The sequence below is a fragment of the Hylobates moloch genome, unplaced genomic scaffold (genome assembly GCF_009828535.3).
Source record: "Hylobates moloch isolate HMO894 unplaced genomic scaffold, HMol_V3 SCAFFOLD_8, whole genome shotgun sequence".
NCBI classification, from domain to species: Eukaryota; Metazoa; Chordata; class Mammalia; order Primates; family Hylobatidae; genus Hylobates; species Hylobates moloch.
The window spans coordinates 87,101,432-87,117,438 of record NW_026652283.1 but is presented as its reverse complement, the minus strand read 5'-3'; the positions used below and the strand labels follow the sequence as shown (position 1 = coordinate 87,117,438).

At 45.0% G+C, this 16,007-nt stretch overlaps 1 protein-coding gene across 13 annotated transcripts in view; it reads left to right on the top strand.

Annotated features, from left to right (window-relative positions):
• TRAK1 (trafficking kinesin protein 1) overlaps positions 1 to 16,007 on the top strand; it is a 216,499-nt gene that overhangs the window by 141,017 nt on the left and 59,475 nt on the right. Inside the window, exon 1 of one of the 13 annotated variants that reach the window (XM_032161961.2) lies at positions 7,835 to 8,291. The exons of the other annotated variants lie outside the window; for them this stretch is intronic. Coding sequence (XP_032017852.1) covers positions 8,180 to 8,291 — 112 coding nt within the window. The 5' untranslated portion in view covers positions 7,835 to 8,179. Of the gene's footprint in view, positions 1 to 7,834; positions 8,292 to 16,007 lie in introns of those variants that run through there. 13 annotated transcript variants of the gene reach the window in all.

Here is a 16,007-nt window from a genome sequence, read left to right as displayed (position 1 = left end):
CATCCCATCTCTGGTGCAGAACCTCTAAAACTTGGGAAATCATTGAAAGTCATCTGCTTATTAAAAAAGCAGATTCTCAGACTCACATCAGACTAGGAGAAGTCCTGAGAAATCTAAATTTTTAGCACATGCTTTGGGGGATTCTTTACATCACGTGTGTTTGGGAAACTGTGCTGATGTCCATGGAAAGCAGCCTCAGGCATGGGGAGGGGCTGGAAAAGAATTTTTTAGTTAGGTCAGTTTCGGGATCTTAGATTGTTTCTTGGCAACACTGGTCACTTTTTAAAGTGTGCTTAGAAAGAGTATGACACCTTTTTAATTTTCAAAAGGACTTGGGTTCAGTGTATGTCCTTATGTTAAAGAAACAGCCCTCTTTGTAGTTACTCTAGAAATAGGTAGAATGGCAGAAAGAGTGCTGGCTGTCTTTGTTTGAGTCCTGTTTTGTACTTCGTGTGGCCACGTGGTATGGGAACATCCTGGGATTTCTGTGAGCCTCGGTGAACTCAGATTCCCCATCTGGAAAACAGGAGTAACAACACTGGTTGGAGCCTTTATGGAGTGTAAATAAAGTAATAGCTCTTTGTAAGCGACGAAGAGCCAGGTCAGTGTTTAATTTTATTTTCTCAGAAATAGTACTAGTTATTAAGGCCTTTAACAAAAAAAAATCTCTTTGAAAAGGCTAATGGGGGCCTGGTATAGTGGGTCACGCCTGTAATCCCAGCATTTTGGCAGGCTGAGGTGGGAGGATCACTTGAGGCCAGGAGTTTGAGAGCAGCGTGGGTAACATGGTGACATCCTGTCTGTACAAACAATAAAAACATTAGCTGAATGTGGTGGCACATGCCTCTAGTCCCAGCTACTTGGAAGCTGAGTTGGGAAGATTGAGCCCAGGAGGGTGAGGTAAGCTATAATTATGCCACTGTACTCCAGCCTGGGCGTCAGAGTGAGATTCTGTCTAAAAATAAAAAAAAAGGAATGGTATTTTGAACGAGGTACAGCATTTTGACCACCTGTTTGTTGCATCAGTTTCTTTTGTAATCAGACTTGCTCTCCATCCCCGTTCACCTCCCCCTTTTATAACCTGATAGATTTGAATGTCGGGGCAGGAGGTGGTCTAGTTCATACTGATTTCACAAATGAAGAAACTCAGGTGGATTGTTGCAGAAGTTATTCTTACAGCCTCTTACTCTATAATGAAAATTTATGGTATGTGCAAGGGCGGTCTGGTGTGCTCTGTTCCTCACTTGATTTCAGTGATCTCTGAAATGTCACCCAAGATGGCGGTGGCTGGTTCGTGAGTGTTTTTTTTCTTTGTTTTTCTTTTTGTGCATGAGTGAAGTTTTGTTAGAGGTATTTTAAGCATTAATGGAAAAGCTGCATTTCTGAACTGAGTTTTCGAATTTTCCTACATGTTGATGCAAACAGATCCCCATTTCTCTGTCTTGTGTTTTATTGTGTGATGCGCCCGTGAAGGTAGAGGTTGACTTCTCTCTTTCCACACACAGCACTCTCCTCTATGGTTATTAAGGGGATTAAAAAAAGAAAAAGAATGAAATGTAAACAGTTTTATAATGTAACTGTTTTTATTAATATCACTGGCTATAGTAAAACAGAGATAATGTCCTCTCTGACATAGTAGCTGAGGACTAGAGACTTGGCAAGAAAGCGAAAGCAAGCCCGGAACCCAAGTTTTTGGAGCTTTGTGGTACTCTTGTTTATTTAATTTTAATTACTTTTTTATTTTTTTCTTTCCTTTTTTTGAGATGGAGTCTTGCTGTGTCATCCAGGCTGGAGTGCAGTGGCACGATCTCAGCTCACTGCAATGTCTGCCTCCCAAGTTCAAACAATTCTCCTGCCTCAGCCTCCTGAGTAGTTAGGATTACAGGTGTCCATCACCATGCCTGGCTAATTTTTGTGTTTTTAGTAGAGATGGAGTTTCACCATGTTGGCCATGCTGGTCTCGAACTCCTGATCTCAGGTGATCCGCCTGCCTTGGCCTCCCAAAGTGCTGGGATTACAGGAGTGAACCACTGTACCCAGACTTATTTATTTAGAGACAAGGTCTTCTTGTCACCCAGGCAGGAGTGCAGTGGCATGATCACGACTCATTGCAGCCTTGACCTCCTGGGCTCAAGCAATCCTCCTGCCTCATTTTTTAATTTTTTTGTTGAGATGGGGTCTCACCATGTTGCCCAGGCTGGTCTTGAACTCCTAGGCTCAAGTGATCCTCCTGTCTCAGCCTCTCAAAGTGCTGGGATTACAGGTGTGAGCCTCTTTGCCCAGCTGTATTTATTTATTTAAATTGTATGAGCAAGGTCTTTGGGGACATGACCCTCAGTCGTGCCAGCCTTGCTCTGTAGGAGCAGAGAAGTGAAATGTGAGTGAGGAACATTGAGCATCAATGGGACAGGTGAAGTGGAGAGAAAGATGCTCATACCTGAAGGAGATGGGGAGCAGTGCTGAACCAGACCTTGAAAGATAGGAGGATTCGGGCCTAGGGAGGTGGGGATGTTGAGGTATAGCAGAGGAAAAACTTTATGCCTCTACCCTGCTTGATTCAGTAGCTAGGTGCCCTGAGAAACAAACTGATAAAAAAAATTAACAAGAGAAAAATCAGTTTTAATTATGTAAGTAGGCACTGGCAATCACAAAGAAATAAGAGTCAAAGAGGCAAGTAGAATTTGGAGGGTTCTGTATTATCCCAAAGGGCAACAAAGTATGGAGAAAAGGTGAGACAAAGGAAAACGGGTTTGGGGTTCCTCTGGGGAGTAAGTTACGGGAAGGCAACTTGGAAACGTGGGATACGAAAGACATGTTTAATAAGGTATGTGCAGATTCAGGTGGGTGCCTCTTCCATAGATAAGAGATTGTACAGGAGATGGAGACACCCTTCCAAATGTAAATTTCCTTTGCAAAAGGAAAATTTATGCTCCGTTTTTAGAGCTTTTCCGGCATCTGCTGTTCTTCAATTGCTTCTGCTCAAAATAATCCTTATGCCAAAGAGGCATATTTTGTTTGGGGGGGGGCAGGGGATGGGAGTCTGGTCCCCTTCATAGGGGAGCTAAGGCAGTAGCATTACGTGGACAGAAGTTAGCAGCTTGTTTTGTCTGTTTGAGGTGTGCTGGGAAGCCAGGCTGGAAGCAGAGGCTGCAGGGGAGATGCAGGATGTGGAAGCCAAGAAAATATAGAGCTCCCATCTTGAAAATAAGGGGCACCCTTTAGATCAGTGCTATCCAGTGAAGCTTTTTGTAATGCTGTAAATGTTCTATTCTCTGCTGTCAAATATGGTAGCCACTGGTCACGTATGGCTGTGGAGCACTTGAGATATGGCTAGTGTGACTGGTTTTTGAACTTTATTTAATTTTAATCCATTTAAATGTAAACATAAATAGCCCCAGTGGCTCGTGGCCACTCTTTGGACAACACAGGGTAGAGCTTTGGGAAGATGACTTCTATGGAGTATGTCAAGTAGATGTGAGCGGGAGACAGAGAACGATGTGCCTCTGCCCTGCAAGAGGTGATTGACCCTCCCCTCCACTGGTCTTCCTGTCCAGTGTTCCTGGAGATGGATCAGGAGCTCACTCTCTGCTTCCCTGCTGTGGGTCCCAGTGTCTCGTCTACGCCTTTGATACGGCACACACATCTGTTACTTAACTGCCTTTCACACCTCCAGCTCCAGGCTCCATGTCCAGCCTGGCCCAGCCGTCTTCATCCCTCGGTTGGCACAGGGATTCCCAGGCTTTCTTGGCGGTCTTTGGGGGTTGTGTTTTGCTTTGACTTTTGGAGAAACTACACTCTCAGGGAAGATGCCCTTTGGCCCATCTCTGCCTTTAACCGTGAAGTGAAGGCAGATGTGCACGAGTTTTCAGAATTCCTCACACCCTTGCAACAGGAGGGGAGGAGAGAAGAGATTGGGAGAGGGATATCCTGAAGAGTGTCTAAACCCAGAGAAATGGGGTGACATGAAGAGTCTAGGGTGGTCCTGTGTTCAAAATTTCATGTCTTAAACACAGCAGCCAGCCTGAAGGGGCTTCCACTGGCCTACTATGGGGCAATTTGAACATCGAAATAAATAATAGTAGTCAAGGATTATGACTTATAGAATAAAGGAAGAATCCATGAGTCTATACTGATAAAAATAAATGAATGACTAAATAATGGGAGGGAAGAAAAAGTTATTGCTAACAATAGAAAGCCAACTAATAAGTGTTGGAATGATGGAATTAGAAATTAGAAATTCACCACCTTCCCATCCATCCACATAAATGACTAAGACAAGACTTATTAAAACTAGTAGTCTCAAAGTATATCACCATGAAACACTGTTGAATAACAAAGGGAAACATAATAGCTTCACAGTGAGGAAACCAAATGATCAAAGTAAACATTGGGCTTTAAAAACTGGAGCTTTAAAAATTACCGATGGGGGCTGGGCGCTGTGGCTCATGCCCTTCCGTAATCCCAACACTTTGGGAGGCCGAGGCAAGTGGATCACTTGAGGTCAGGAGTTTGAGACCAGCTTGACTAACATAGTGAAACCCCATCTTTACTAAAAATACAAAATTAGCCAGGCGTGGTGGTGGGCGCCTGTAATCCAGTTACTTGGGAGGCTGAGGCAGGAGAATAGATTGAACCCAGGAGGCGGAGGTTGCAGTAAGCAGAGATCGCACCACTGCACTCCAGCCTGGGAGAGAGAGTGAGACTCTGTCTGGAAAAGAAAAAAAAAAGTTACCGATGGGACCAGGCATGGTGGCTTGCACCTGTAATCCCAGCACTTTGGGAGGCTGAAGTGGGTGGGTTGCTTGAGCCCAGGAGTTTGAGACCAGCCTGGACAACATAGTGAGACCCTGTCTCTACAAAAAATAAACAAATTAGCGAGGCATGGTGGCATGTGCCTGTGGTGCCAACTACTTAGGAGGCTGAGGCGGGAAGATCACTTGAGCCTAGAGGTCGAGGCTGCAGTGAGCCATGATGATACTACTGCAGTCCAGCCTGGGCAACAGAATGAGACCCTGTCTCAAAAAAAAAAAAAAAAGGGTTAACATTGGCAGTAGTGGGACCGCTCCACAGCGGACGCCTCCTGAGAAGATGCACTGAAGAGAAAGTAACACCACTTCTGTGTTTTCTTGCCGAAAGTTCATAAACAGAATCTAATCATAAGAAAACACCAGGAATACCCAAAGTGAGGGACCTTCTACAAAATAGTTGGCCTGTATTGTTCAAAAAATCTGTCTTGAAATATGAAGACTCAGAAATTGTTCCAGATTAAAGGAGACCTAAGAGACCTGACCGTTGAATGAAACACATGATCTTGGATTTCTTTTACCATAAAGGATGTTATTGGGACAACTGAAGGGAATCTCAATAAGATCTATGGGTTATAAAATAGTAGTGTTTCAGTGTTGAGAAAGAGAAAGTAAATATAGTAAATGTTACCATTTGGGGAATCTTTTTGTACTATCCAGGAGTTTTCTGTCCTATTCTTGTAACTTTTCTGTAAATCTGAACTGTGTACCCCCCAAAAACAAAATATTCATTGTTCATTTCTGATGGAGGCATACCAGTGTTCACTGTAGTGTTCTTTATTCTGTATATTTTAAATATTTTTATAATTAAAGGTTGGGGAAAAGTAATAAAGTCATATTCTAAATATTGTGTAGTATATAGAGTCTTGGACATCATTTAGAATATCTAAGTCTGTATATTTCATAATAGGAATACTCTAGATTTGAATTAAAAGATGAGTATAAATGAATTTATTATGAGTAAAGTCACTTGATAGTATTTTTGAATTGGTGAAGTTAGCTTTTGTTTTCCTTTATATACACTGTGGCCAGCACAATATCCTACTCATCATCAATCTGATGCTTGCTGAATGAATCATGCACAAGGTGGAGGTTCTTCCTCTCTCCCGCCTTCTCGGGTTCAGAATAACCATTTGTGTCATTCACAACACTTTATAGATGTGCCCACTGTCATCTGAATTGAATCAGTCTAATCAGATAAAGCTTATTGATATTAAATAAATTTTTTTGAGTGTGTTTATATTTAAAGCTTATGCAGTATTTCAAAATGGAATTTTGAACTCCCTGCCTGAATTTCTACACTTTTTTTTTTTTTTTTTTTTGCCGAGAACACATCTTTAACATGGTAAAATACAGCTCTAATTTTCAAGTTCCAAAAAAATTAACTAGAGGGCCGGGCATGGTGGCTCACACCTGTAATCCCAGCACTTTGGGAGGGCAAGGCATGGGGATCATGAGGTCAGGAGATTGAGACCATCCTGGCTAACACAGTTAAACCCCATCTCTACTTAAAATTAAAAAAAAAAAAAAAAAAAATTAGCCAGGTGTGATGGCAGGCACCTGTAGTCCCCGCTACTCGGGAGACTGAGGCAGGAGAATGGTGTGAACCTGGGAGGCGGAGCTTGCAGTGAGCCGAGATCACGCCACTGCACTCCAGCCTGGGCCACAAAGTGAGACTCTGTCTCAAAAAAAAAAAAAAGAAAAAATTGGCCGGGCGGGGTGGCTCATGCCTGTAATTCCAGCACTTTGGGAGGCTGAGGCGGGCGGATCATGAGGTCAGGAGATCGAGACCATCCTGGCTAACACGGTGAAACCCCATCTCTACTAAAATAAAAAAAAGTAGCTGGGCGAGGTGGTGGGCGCCTGTAGTCCCAGCTACTCGGGAGGCTGAGGCAAGAGAATGGCGTGAACCCCCAGGGGGCGGAGCCTGCAGTGAGCGGAGATTGTGCCACTGCACTCCAGCCTGGGCGACAGCGAGACTGTCTAAAAAAATAATAATAATAATAATAATAACTAGAGGATGCATATGTCCTTAGACTTTTAAATAAAATCTTTATTACCTCTGGTTTTCTATTTAGAGGCACTTGTATATGATCTCATATTAGTCTTTATGGAGGTAGTAATTCAATGTAGCTGACATTTTTAGCCACCTGAGCAGAATTCTCGGCCCTAACGATTGAAAGATGAATGAGATATAGTTCCTGAACTTGTGCAGAAAATTGTTTTATGAAGACCTTGCCTCTGCTAAAATCTTCTCTCTTGGCTACCTGGGGGAGGCAGCTTGTTCGAGAGATTGGAATGAGTGTCCTGGTGTAGCTGTTAGGAGCAGGAGACCTGCACAGTGTAGCTGGGAGATGGCTGAAGCACAGAGACTACAGAATGAGCTGTGATTCTCTGAGATGCTAACACCCGGGGCTGCCTTTCACTGGGTTTAACGGAAGAACCTGCCGTTCTCACTGTTACAGGCAAAATCAAACAGTATAGAGGAACTGATAACCAAGGTATGCAATTAACCTGTGGCTTCTTCCTGCAGCAACTTTGCAAGCTGTTAGGCTTTAGATTTTTTTCTTACCTTGTTCTAGCAATTACAGAGATCTTTATAAATTTGGCTGTGGAAACACAGATTTAGGGTAAGAGCAGGATTTTATGAACTGCAGATTGACAAAGAGAAAATGGAGGTTATTATCAAAGAAGGACTGAGATGAATTAAGTTTAACGAGGTAATGGTCACTGCATTTTTTTCCCTTTTGCTAGAAATCAGAATGATCCCTTCCTTCCTCTGCTCAGCACTGTCAGGCAGTTGTCACAGTCATATTTGTCTCCACATCTTAAGCCCGCCCACAGGAAGTCTGTCATCTGGGGGTGTTGGGCAATGCTTCAGCAGGACAATTCCTCCGCCAGCGCCCCACATTTAGACAGGTGTGCCTGCTCAAGGCTTAGTTAGTGTTGCCCCATGCAGTTGCTGTGAGACTTCTAGGAAGCTCCCACTCCTCATTGCTGCTGGGGGAGGAAAGGTGGAGAGGGTCTGGAGGCCGAGAGCTTGCTGAGGTCCTGTACCTGCCTGCAGGGCTTTCCTCTGAATGTCCTGCGCCTGGCAGGGCATTCCCACCCCGCCAAGTGCTTCACCCCGCCCCGCCCCTTCTCCAGGCTCGTAGGAGCCACCCCCTTCCGGGTCCTGCCCGGGTGATGCTAGGCCAGGAGCTTTGTGTACACCCCTCCACTTTAGCTGAGCCAGGGCATGTCTGCGGCCCAGGCCAGGGCGCAGTGTGTGCCCTGGGGGCCTGGGCCTGCATGGCTCCTCTGGGTAGGGGGTCGGGGGCACCTCCAAGGATGGTCCCTTAGGGTGATGTTTTGGCTTTGGGGTGACTTCAGCAATGTCCGTGAGAGACAAGGGCGGGGAAGAAGAATGTTTTGAATACGACTGCCAGGATGAAGAGAGGAAGCCAACCCACAGGCAGCATGACACCCAGGACCTCTTGGAAGAGGGTAAATTCTGTACTTGGCTCAGATTTGATCCTTTCCTTGTTAGTATCGAAATAGGCTTGAATGTTTTGCTGATTTCATAGCACTGTTTGTTTTTTAAATTGAGGTCTAAGAGATCTTATGCAAATGGCTTAAAGGTGTCCTTGTAAGAGCCCCCACCCCCTCACCCAGAGAACAGCATTTCCAGCTCCTCAGGAAGTCCCTTGGTCCCTTTCTAGTTTACATCTACCTTCCCAGAAACAATTATTATGACTTCTGTCACCTTAGATTTGTTTTGCCACTTCCCGATCTTTGTAATGGAATCAAACAGGGTGTATTCCTTTGTGTCTGGCTTCTGTTGCTTGACTGAGGTCTTTGAAATTCATCCTTGTTGCAAATATCACTAATTGTTTTTTTGTGCATGGCATTCCAGCATTCTGTTTTAAGAGATTCAGTTGTTATCTTGTGACTGGTTGGGTTTTGGTAAGTTAATGGACAAGAGACCAGTCTTATTAAATGAAGCATGTTTTTGTTCTGGCAGTGTTTATTTTTTAAAAAATTATTAATCACTTACCTGAAATAAGGATTTTGTAAATCTTAGAAATATTTCAAAACGAATAACCCAAGGCTGACATTGAAATCTGGGAGCCCACCGCCAGCTCTCTTAAAGAGATGCTCCTTTGCAGGGAAAAGGGAGGATGTTAGGTAAAGATAGGCCCAGATGCTGCTATGAGCTTTCTAGTTGGCCTTCCGGGGCTTTCACCCACAGCCCAGAGAAAGGGGCTTTGGGGGCTGATCAGGATGTTTAAACAATGACTAATGTTCCTTAGGTCCCTTGAGTAAAAACAATCAGAATATGTTTCAAACTTCTGCTTTAGGATGGTCTATTTTTCTGTCTCGGGATAACTTTTTCCTTTCTTTTGGGACAGGGTCTCACCCTGTTGCCCAGGTTGCAGTGCAGCAGTGTGATCCTGGCTCACTGCAGCCTTGACCTTTTGGGCTCCAGCGATCCTCCCACCTCAGCCTCCCTAGTAGTGAGTAGCTGGGCCCACAGGCACACACCAACTTGCCCAGCTAATTTTTAAAATTTTTTGGTAGAGACGGGATCTCATTAAGTTGCCTAGGCTGGAACTTTTGTTTTCAACATTATTTATAATCAGCCATATACTGAAAGTATTTTTCTTTTGAAGTTACTGTTCTAAAAATATTGTTAACACTTCCCCTCCAGGACAACTGCAAATATTTTATTGCAGGAAGGGAAGAAACTGGGAGAAGCCAGGAGAGGGACCCAGTGCTGAGGCCTGCATTCTGGCTGGTGCCCTTCTGGCCTTGTCTTGAAGGAGATGGGGGGAGGGGAGAGGAGTGATAGGATTGAGGATTTGTTAGGTCCCTGGAAGGGATCAGGAGAAAGGTGTCCATCTGCCCTTGTAGAACTAGGGCTCCCCCAGATTTAGCTGGATTAGCTTCCTGCCCCTTTAATCTCTGCTGCTTCAAGTGCAGCCAGTGCCCTCATCACCTGGGAGCTTGCTAGAAATGCAGAACCTTAGGCCCCAGCCCAGACCCACTGAGTCAGCATCTGCCTTGTAACAGATGTCCAGAGGATGGGTACGCATGTTAAAGTATGAGATGAGCTGCTGCCTTAAAGCCTAGCAAGATTTTTAAAAAACTGGTCATTGAACTGTATGATTCTAGATTAAAGGCTATAAAATATTCTGGAGCAGTATCATATATCCTAGTCAAGAGAGGAAAAAAATTTGTGTTGTGCCCATTTCATGTATATAATGTATTTACATATGTGATGATATATCATATATAAATATATATTACATATAAATATATGAAGAGAGACAGAGACTCTCTCTCTTTCTCTCTCTCGTCATATATTTTGTCAACTAAGTGAAATAACAGGCACTAGAACTTAGAGAAATCACAGTTTATTCTGAGCCAGGCTTGAGGACTTGAGCCCAGGAACACAGGCTCAGTATAGACTGAGAATGTGTCCTGAAGTAGACGGCTTGAGGCACAGTAGATATGCATTTTCTAATAGGGGGATACGTGTGACACAGAAGGTGGTGGAAGAGGATAGTGAAGCAACAGTTCCTTTCCTGTAATTCTGTTTGGTGCACAGCAATGCTGTACATAAGATAAGGTAAATATGCAGTTGAGCAGTAGGGAGAAAGTGTAGGTATCTTAGGGGTCTAGTGGAGGGTGACTGATTTTGTCAGTCCTGCCTTTTGTTCTACATCTGATAAACAGATTTCTGACCAGTTCCTGTCAGCAAAATATTTGACAAACTCCGGTTACACAGGCAAGAGGTCAGCTTTAGTTTATAGGCCTAGGTCTTACTACCCTCGTGCTCATCTGCAGCCGTCAGGGGCCACTGTTAAATTTTTCATTAGAAATTTTCTTTTCCTGAAAATTTATGTAGATACATGTATTAAACTTTTTTAAAAAACCAAGAGCCAGATGATGATGATAGTGAATGTCATTGTGCACTTCCTAAGTACTTGGCACCATTTTAAGTGATATTAAATCTCTGCTGCTTCAAGTGCAGCCAGTGCCTTTATGTGGATTCATGCATTGAACCTTTAAAACATTCGAGGTCAAGTACTGTTATTATTCCCATTTTATAGGTTTATGAGAGGAAATGTAAACAACTTGTCTAAAGTCACACAGTGAGTTAAGTGGTCCCAGCCTATTTAGAATGGCTGTAGAACTCTCTGCTCTTAACTGTGATGCTAGCAGTTCTCAAAGTGGGGTCCCTGACCACAGCATCAGGATCACCTAGGACCTTGTTAGAAATGCACCTCCTTGGAGGCCAGGCATGGTGGCTCACACCTGTAATCCCAGCACTTTGGGAGGCTGAGGCGGGTGGATCATGAGGTCAGGAGTTCAAGACCAGCCTGGCCAAGATGGTGAAACCCCGTCTCTACTAAAAATACAAAAATTAGCCAGGCGTGGTGGCGGGCGCCTGTAATCCCAGCTACTCAGGAGGCTGAGGCAGGGAATTGCTTGAACCCAGGAGGCGGAACTTGCAGTGAGCCAAGATCGCACCACTGCACTCCAGCCTGGGCGGCAGAGCAAGACTCCATCTCAAAGAAAAAAAAAAAAAAGACATGGACCTTCTTGGGTCCCACTCCAGACCTACTGAATCAGAAACTGGGGTGGGACCAAGCAAGCTGGGTTTTAACACGCCCTCTGGGTGATTCCAATGCACATTGTCCTGTGCTAATCCACACCTCATAGATAACAGTGTATCTGCCTTATAATTGGATTCAAGGGAAGAGATTTTGGCTTGTATTTGTCATCTTATGATAATTACTGCCTATTCTCTCCTTCTCTTGTTTGTTTCTATCCAGTTTTCCCTCATACTCCAAGAAATCATTTTTAGCAGTCCTGTAGGTGAGGTGTTAACAGTACTTTTAGGACAGTAACCTCAAAAGAAAAACACTTGCCAACATGCTTCGTTTACTTTGTAAAATGAAACAAACTCACTTTTAAGGTTTGCTCCTGACATGAAAGAAGCAAGGCTGTGGTGCAGATCAGAAAGATAGCAACTTAGAAAGTTTGGTGCCATGGCCAGTTTTGCTGGAAACGTGTTATCTCAGAGCAAGCTGGGCAGGACCGCATTTTTCTCTGTCATGATCACACCACCCTTGTCTTGAGTTCACAGGAAGCCAGTCCCATGTGGAGCAGAAATACTCTGTGAGTAGTGAAAATATGTGTGTGGATTTGGATCTAACTGTGTTACCTGGATTTCGAGGTGTTTCTACATTGTCAGCTTGTCTAAAGGAGGTGCTTTTGGTTGAAATCTGTAAGATACAATTAGTATTTCAGTTGCTCTGATAGTTACAGATACAGGATACATTTGTTGTTCTCTCCAGGTCACCTTATGGGATACTAGGCACTTTCTCGTGTGACTCATGTAATCTTTAAAACAAACTTTCAGGTAAACATTCTCATTTAGCAAGCAAAGCACCCGAGGCTCAGATAGTTTGCACTTGTGTAGAGTCCCTCAGCTCGAAGCACAGAGCTGGGTCTTCACCCTGCCTTGTGGGGTTCTGTGTTTCACCATGCCCAGGCTCTAAGCTGACAGAGTTCTAGGCCCTTCCCTTGTATTATCTCATTTAATCCTCTTATCGCATGAGGTGGGTGCTCCTGGGAGACCAGGCAGCAGGAGAGGGCTTGGCTCTCACTGTCTTTCCCGGGAGAGGAAATATCCAGGCCCTGTGTCTTCTGGCTCCTGAAAACTTGCACAATGAGAAAGCAAAATTGATCTCAGGTGCTTAGTGACATATTTAGAGGAGGGCTCTGTCTGCTTTTCGCAATCCGTCCCCTCACTATGAGACTGAGCTGAACTGCATGAATGAAATAGTGGGTCCTGCCCCGTCTCAGTGCCTGGGCAGCTGCATGAGGAAAACACTGGTGAAAAGAGAAGTTTCACGGTCACTTCCTCGTGGCCTATTACCTGGCAAATTCCCAGTGTTCTTTTTCTTTTTTCTTTTCCTTAAATGAAATGCATCAAGAAGCTTGACTTCCTAGTTTCTTCTCATCAGAGTACTTCCAAACCTATTACCCATTTGGAAAGTGAATCACTAAATTTCTGGCAAATGGTATTCGGGATTGCTCAGGAGAAGGCATGATTTGGATAGAGATGCACAATGGTCTGGAGTTTGCTGGGTGTTCTCATGACCAGGTTTAGATTCCCCGAGAACACGGGCTGCAGGAGAGAGAATGCATTCCACTTTCCTTAGGGGTGGCTGCTAAGAATATGTGAGTGGGCAGAGTCAGTCTTCTGCAGAAAGGGCAGTTTTCAGGTGTTGAACACTAACCAGACATGATCCTCTGGAAAAACAGGGTTGAAAAACATGCCAGTCAGTGGTGGGAACCCAGAGCCTTCTGTGTCTGTGTCCAGTGGCTGCACCTGCTGGCCATTCAAATTCTCCATCTGGTTCCCAGCGAAGCTGGAGATTCAGAACAGATGGAGCACATTTCTCCAGCTTGGGAGAGCATTCCTGGGCTGCAGAGAAAGGACTGGGCCCTGTGGGGGAATAACTGGATCCAGGAGTGCTGTGTCCCGGAGGTGGTTGTGATGCGTCGGCTTTTGTGGGCTGTGGAGTTGGGAATGTCGGCCCCAGAGAAGGGGCCTGAGTCCTGGGCCTTTGTTAACTGGCAGCACTCGAGGGTGCTGTGCACAGCTTTCCCGATGGGTCAGCGTCGGAGGAGGAACTGACCTGGCGCATCAGTACCTACCGCAGCACTGTTACAAAGGTCTCTTGGTTCATGGTTTTCATTGTCCTTGTCTCTGCTTGGGATTTGGTCCTCAGTATCCATGGCTACCCCACGCAGGCCTCCTGTGGGGTCAGTCACTCTGGGTGGTTCTCCTAATAGTGAGGTACCAGCATCACACCAAGGCTGGCCATGGACAAAGAGCCTAGTCACGTTCTCTGTATTTTGGGGTCCTTTTGCCACTCTGCCCACTTCTGGGGCCTGTCCCGTGTCCCTCTGCCATCCCCAGCTTTCTTGTATCATCTGAGCTGCCTAGCAGCATCTCTCACCTGACACCTTTCCTCCTTGTTCCTCTGTGTTATGCCAGTTTATGCATGTGGCATACCTTCTCAACTAGGTCAGGAATTCCTCGAGGGTACGATTCATTTATTTACTCAACAGACATTGAGAGATCCAACTTAGGGGTTAGACAGATCAGGCCCTTCCATAATAGCTCTGTGACCTTGGGCAGTTTCTTTCTGTCTAAAATGGGACAGTAGTAATACTTTCCTCATAGGATGGATGTAAATGTTAAAGGAGGTGACATACAGACAACTCTTAACAGAGTGTCAGGCTCATGGTGAGGGTGCCAGAGCGAACCATGTGTTTATTGCCTTATTAAATGTCTTGGTGATAAATGGCCACTGTAGATCAACACTGGGTGTTCCAGTCTGGGGTGGGGTGGGTGATTATAGCATCTAGCAAACCTGTTCCAAGTCCATGGTTGTGTCTCTCTTGACCTTGGACGAGCCACTGGCCTGTCTGGTTTGTTAAGTGAGGCTCATATGTATGTTGTGGGCTTCTTCTGAGTTTTTTTTTTTTTTTTTTTTTTTTTTTTTTGGAGTCTCGCTTCGTTCTTTCCCCCCGGTTGGGGGGCCGGGGGCGATTCCCGCTGGGACTACAGGCGCCCGTGACCACGCCCGGCTAATTTTTTGTATTTTTAATAGAGACGGGGTTTCACCGTGGTCTCGATCTCCTGACCTCGTGATCCGCCCGCCTCGGCCTCCCAAAGTGCTGGGATTACAAGCGTGAGCCACCGCGCCCGGCCTTCTTCTGAGTTTTAAGTGAAATAATACTTGTAAAATGCCTAGGAAAGCAGTTGGCACATTGTAGATACCCAGTAGTCGTATACTCGTTTCATTTATTCTTCTCTGCTTCTTAAATAACTTGTATTGGTGTCCTGCTCTTAGCCTACAAGGCAAGGGAAAGGGAGCCAGTAGAATAGTCACACTACAACTTCAGTTAATAGTGATACTGATAAGCAATAAAAGGAAGCCATAGCTGTGCTGTTTTGGTCACTGTCCTTGCCAAGTGACACCATGCTCCTGCCTCCCAGTGCAGAGACCAGGCACAACACAGACATGCGTAATGGCTGTACAGACCATTGTTCGTACAGCTCTGGGTCAGTCTCTGCCCCCACTACTGTTCCGGCCACACGGCTCCCTGCAAAAATGAAGTGACACAAAGAGACAAGGAGATGGGGAGTTGCTAAGACAGATGCATTAAAAGGATGGCATCAGTTAAGTGGCTGTGGTCCTAGGCCAGAAGCAAACGGGCAGACTGCTACTGCTTCTCCTCAGGCCTGTCTGAAGTTCAGATGACTTGTGGCTGGGATAGACTTACCAGGACTCATGCTCATCTTGAGGGCATGCACTGTGCACCAGGGCTTTGTTTTCACCGCTCTCTGGGGGTCGGTTAGAAATGAGCTGTTCTTTGCAAGTAGAACAGAGTTTTGTTTTGTTCTGCTTTTTGAGTATCAACTGTGTCTGGCCCAAAATGAGAAAGACTCAGCTGCCTTCATGTGACCTAAACAGCCCAGGTGGGAAGGGACATTTGTAAGCATTTTTTGAGTTTGTTCTGCCTGCCCTGCTGTAACCATTTTTGACATGAGGACACTGAGATAAGAATAAAAAGAAATTGTTCTTTCTTTTTATTGTAATTGCTGAGAAATGAGCATTGTTTTTTATTACCAAGTACAGTGGGCCCTCACCCTGTTCCAGTGGCCACTTCAAAGTCTTCATCAAAATAGCTACGTTTTGTTTTGTTTTTAAAACCAAGTAATGGGCCGGGCACGGTGGCTCATGCCTGTAATCCCAGCACTTTGGGAGGCTGAGGCGGGCAGATCATGAAGTCAGGAGACTGAGACCATCCTGGCTAACATGGTGAAACCCTGTCTCTACTAAAAATGCAAAAAATTAGCTGGGCATGGTGGCGGGCACCTGTGGTCCCAGATACTCGGGAGGCCGAGGCAGGAGAATGGCATGAATCTGTGAGGCAGAGCTTGTGGTGAGCTGAGATCACGCCACTGCACTCCAGCCTGGGCGTCAGAGCGAGACTCCATCTCAAAAAAAAAAAAAAAAAAATACCAAGTAATATGTGTCTTAGGGCTTAGTAGTTAATTCACTAGGACTATTTGGTCAAGTCTAAATTATTTTGAAGATAAGTATTGAGGGTCAACAGGCAAGTGAGGGA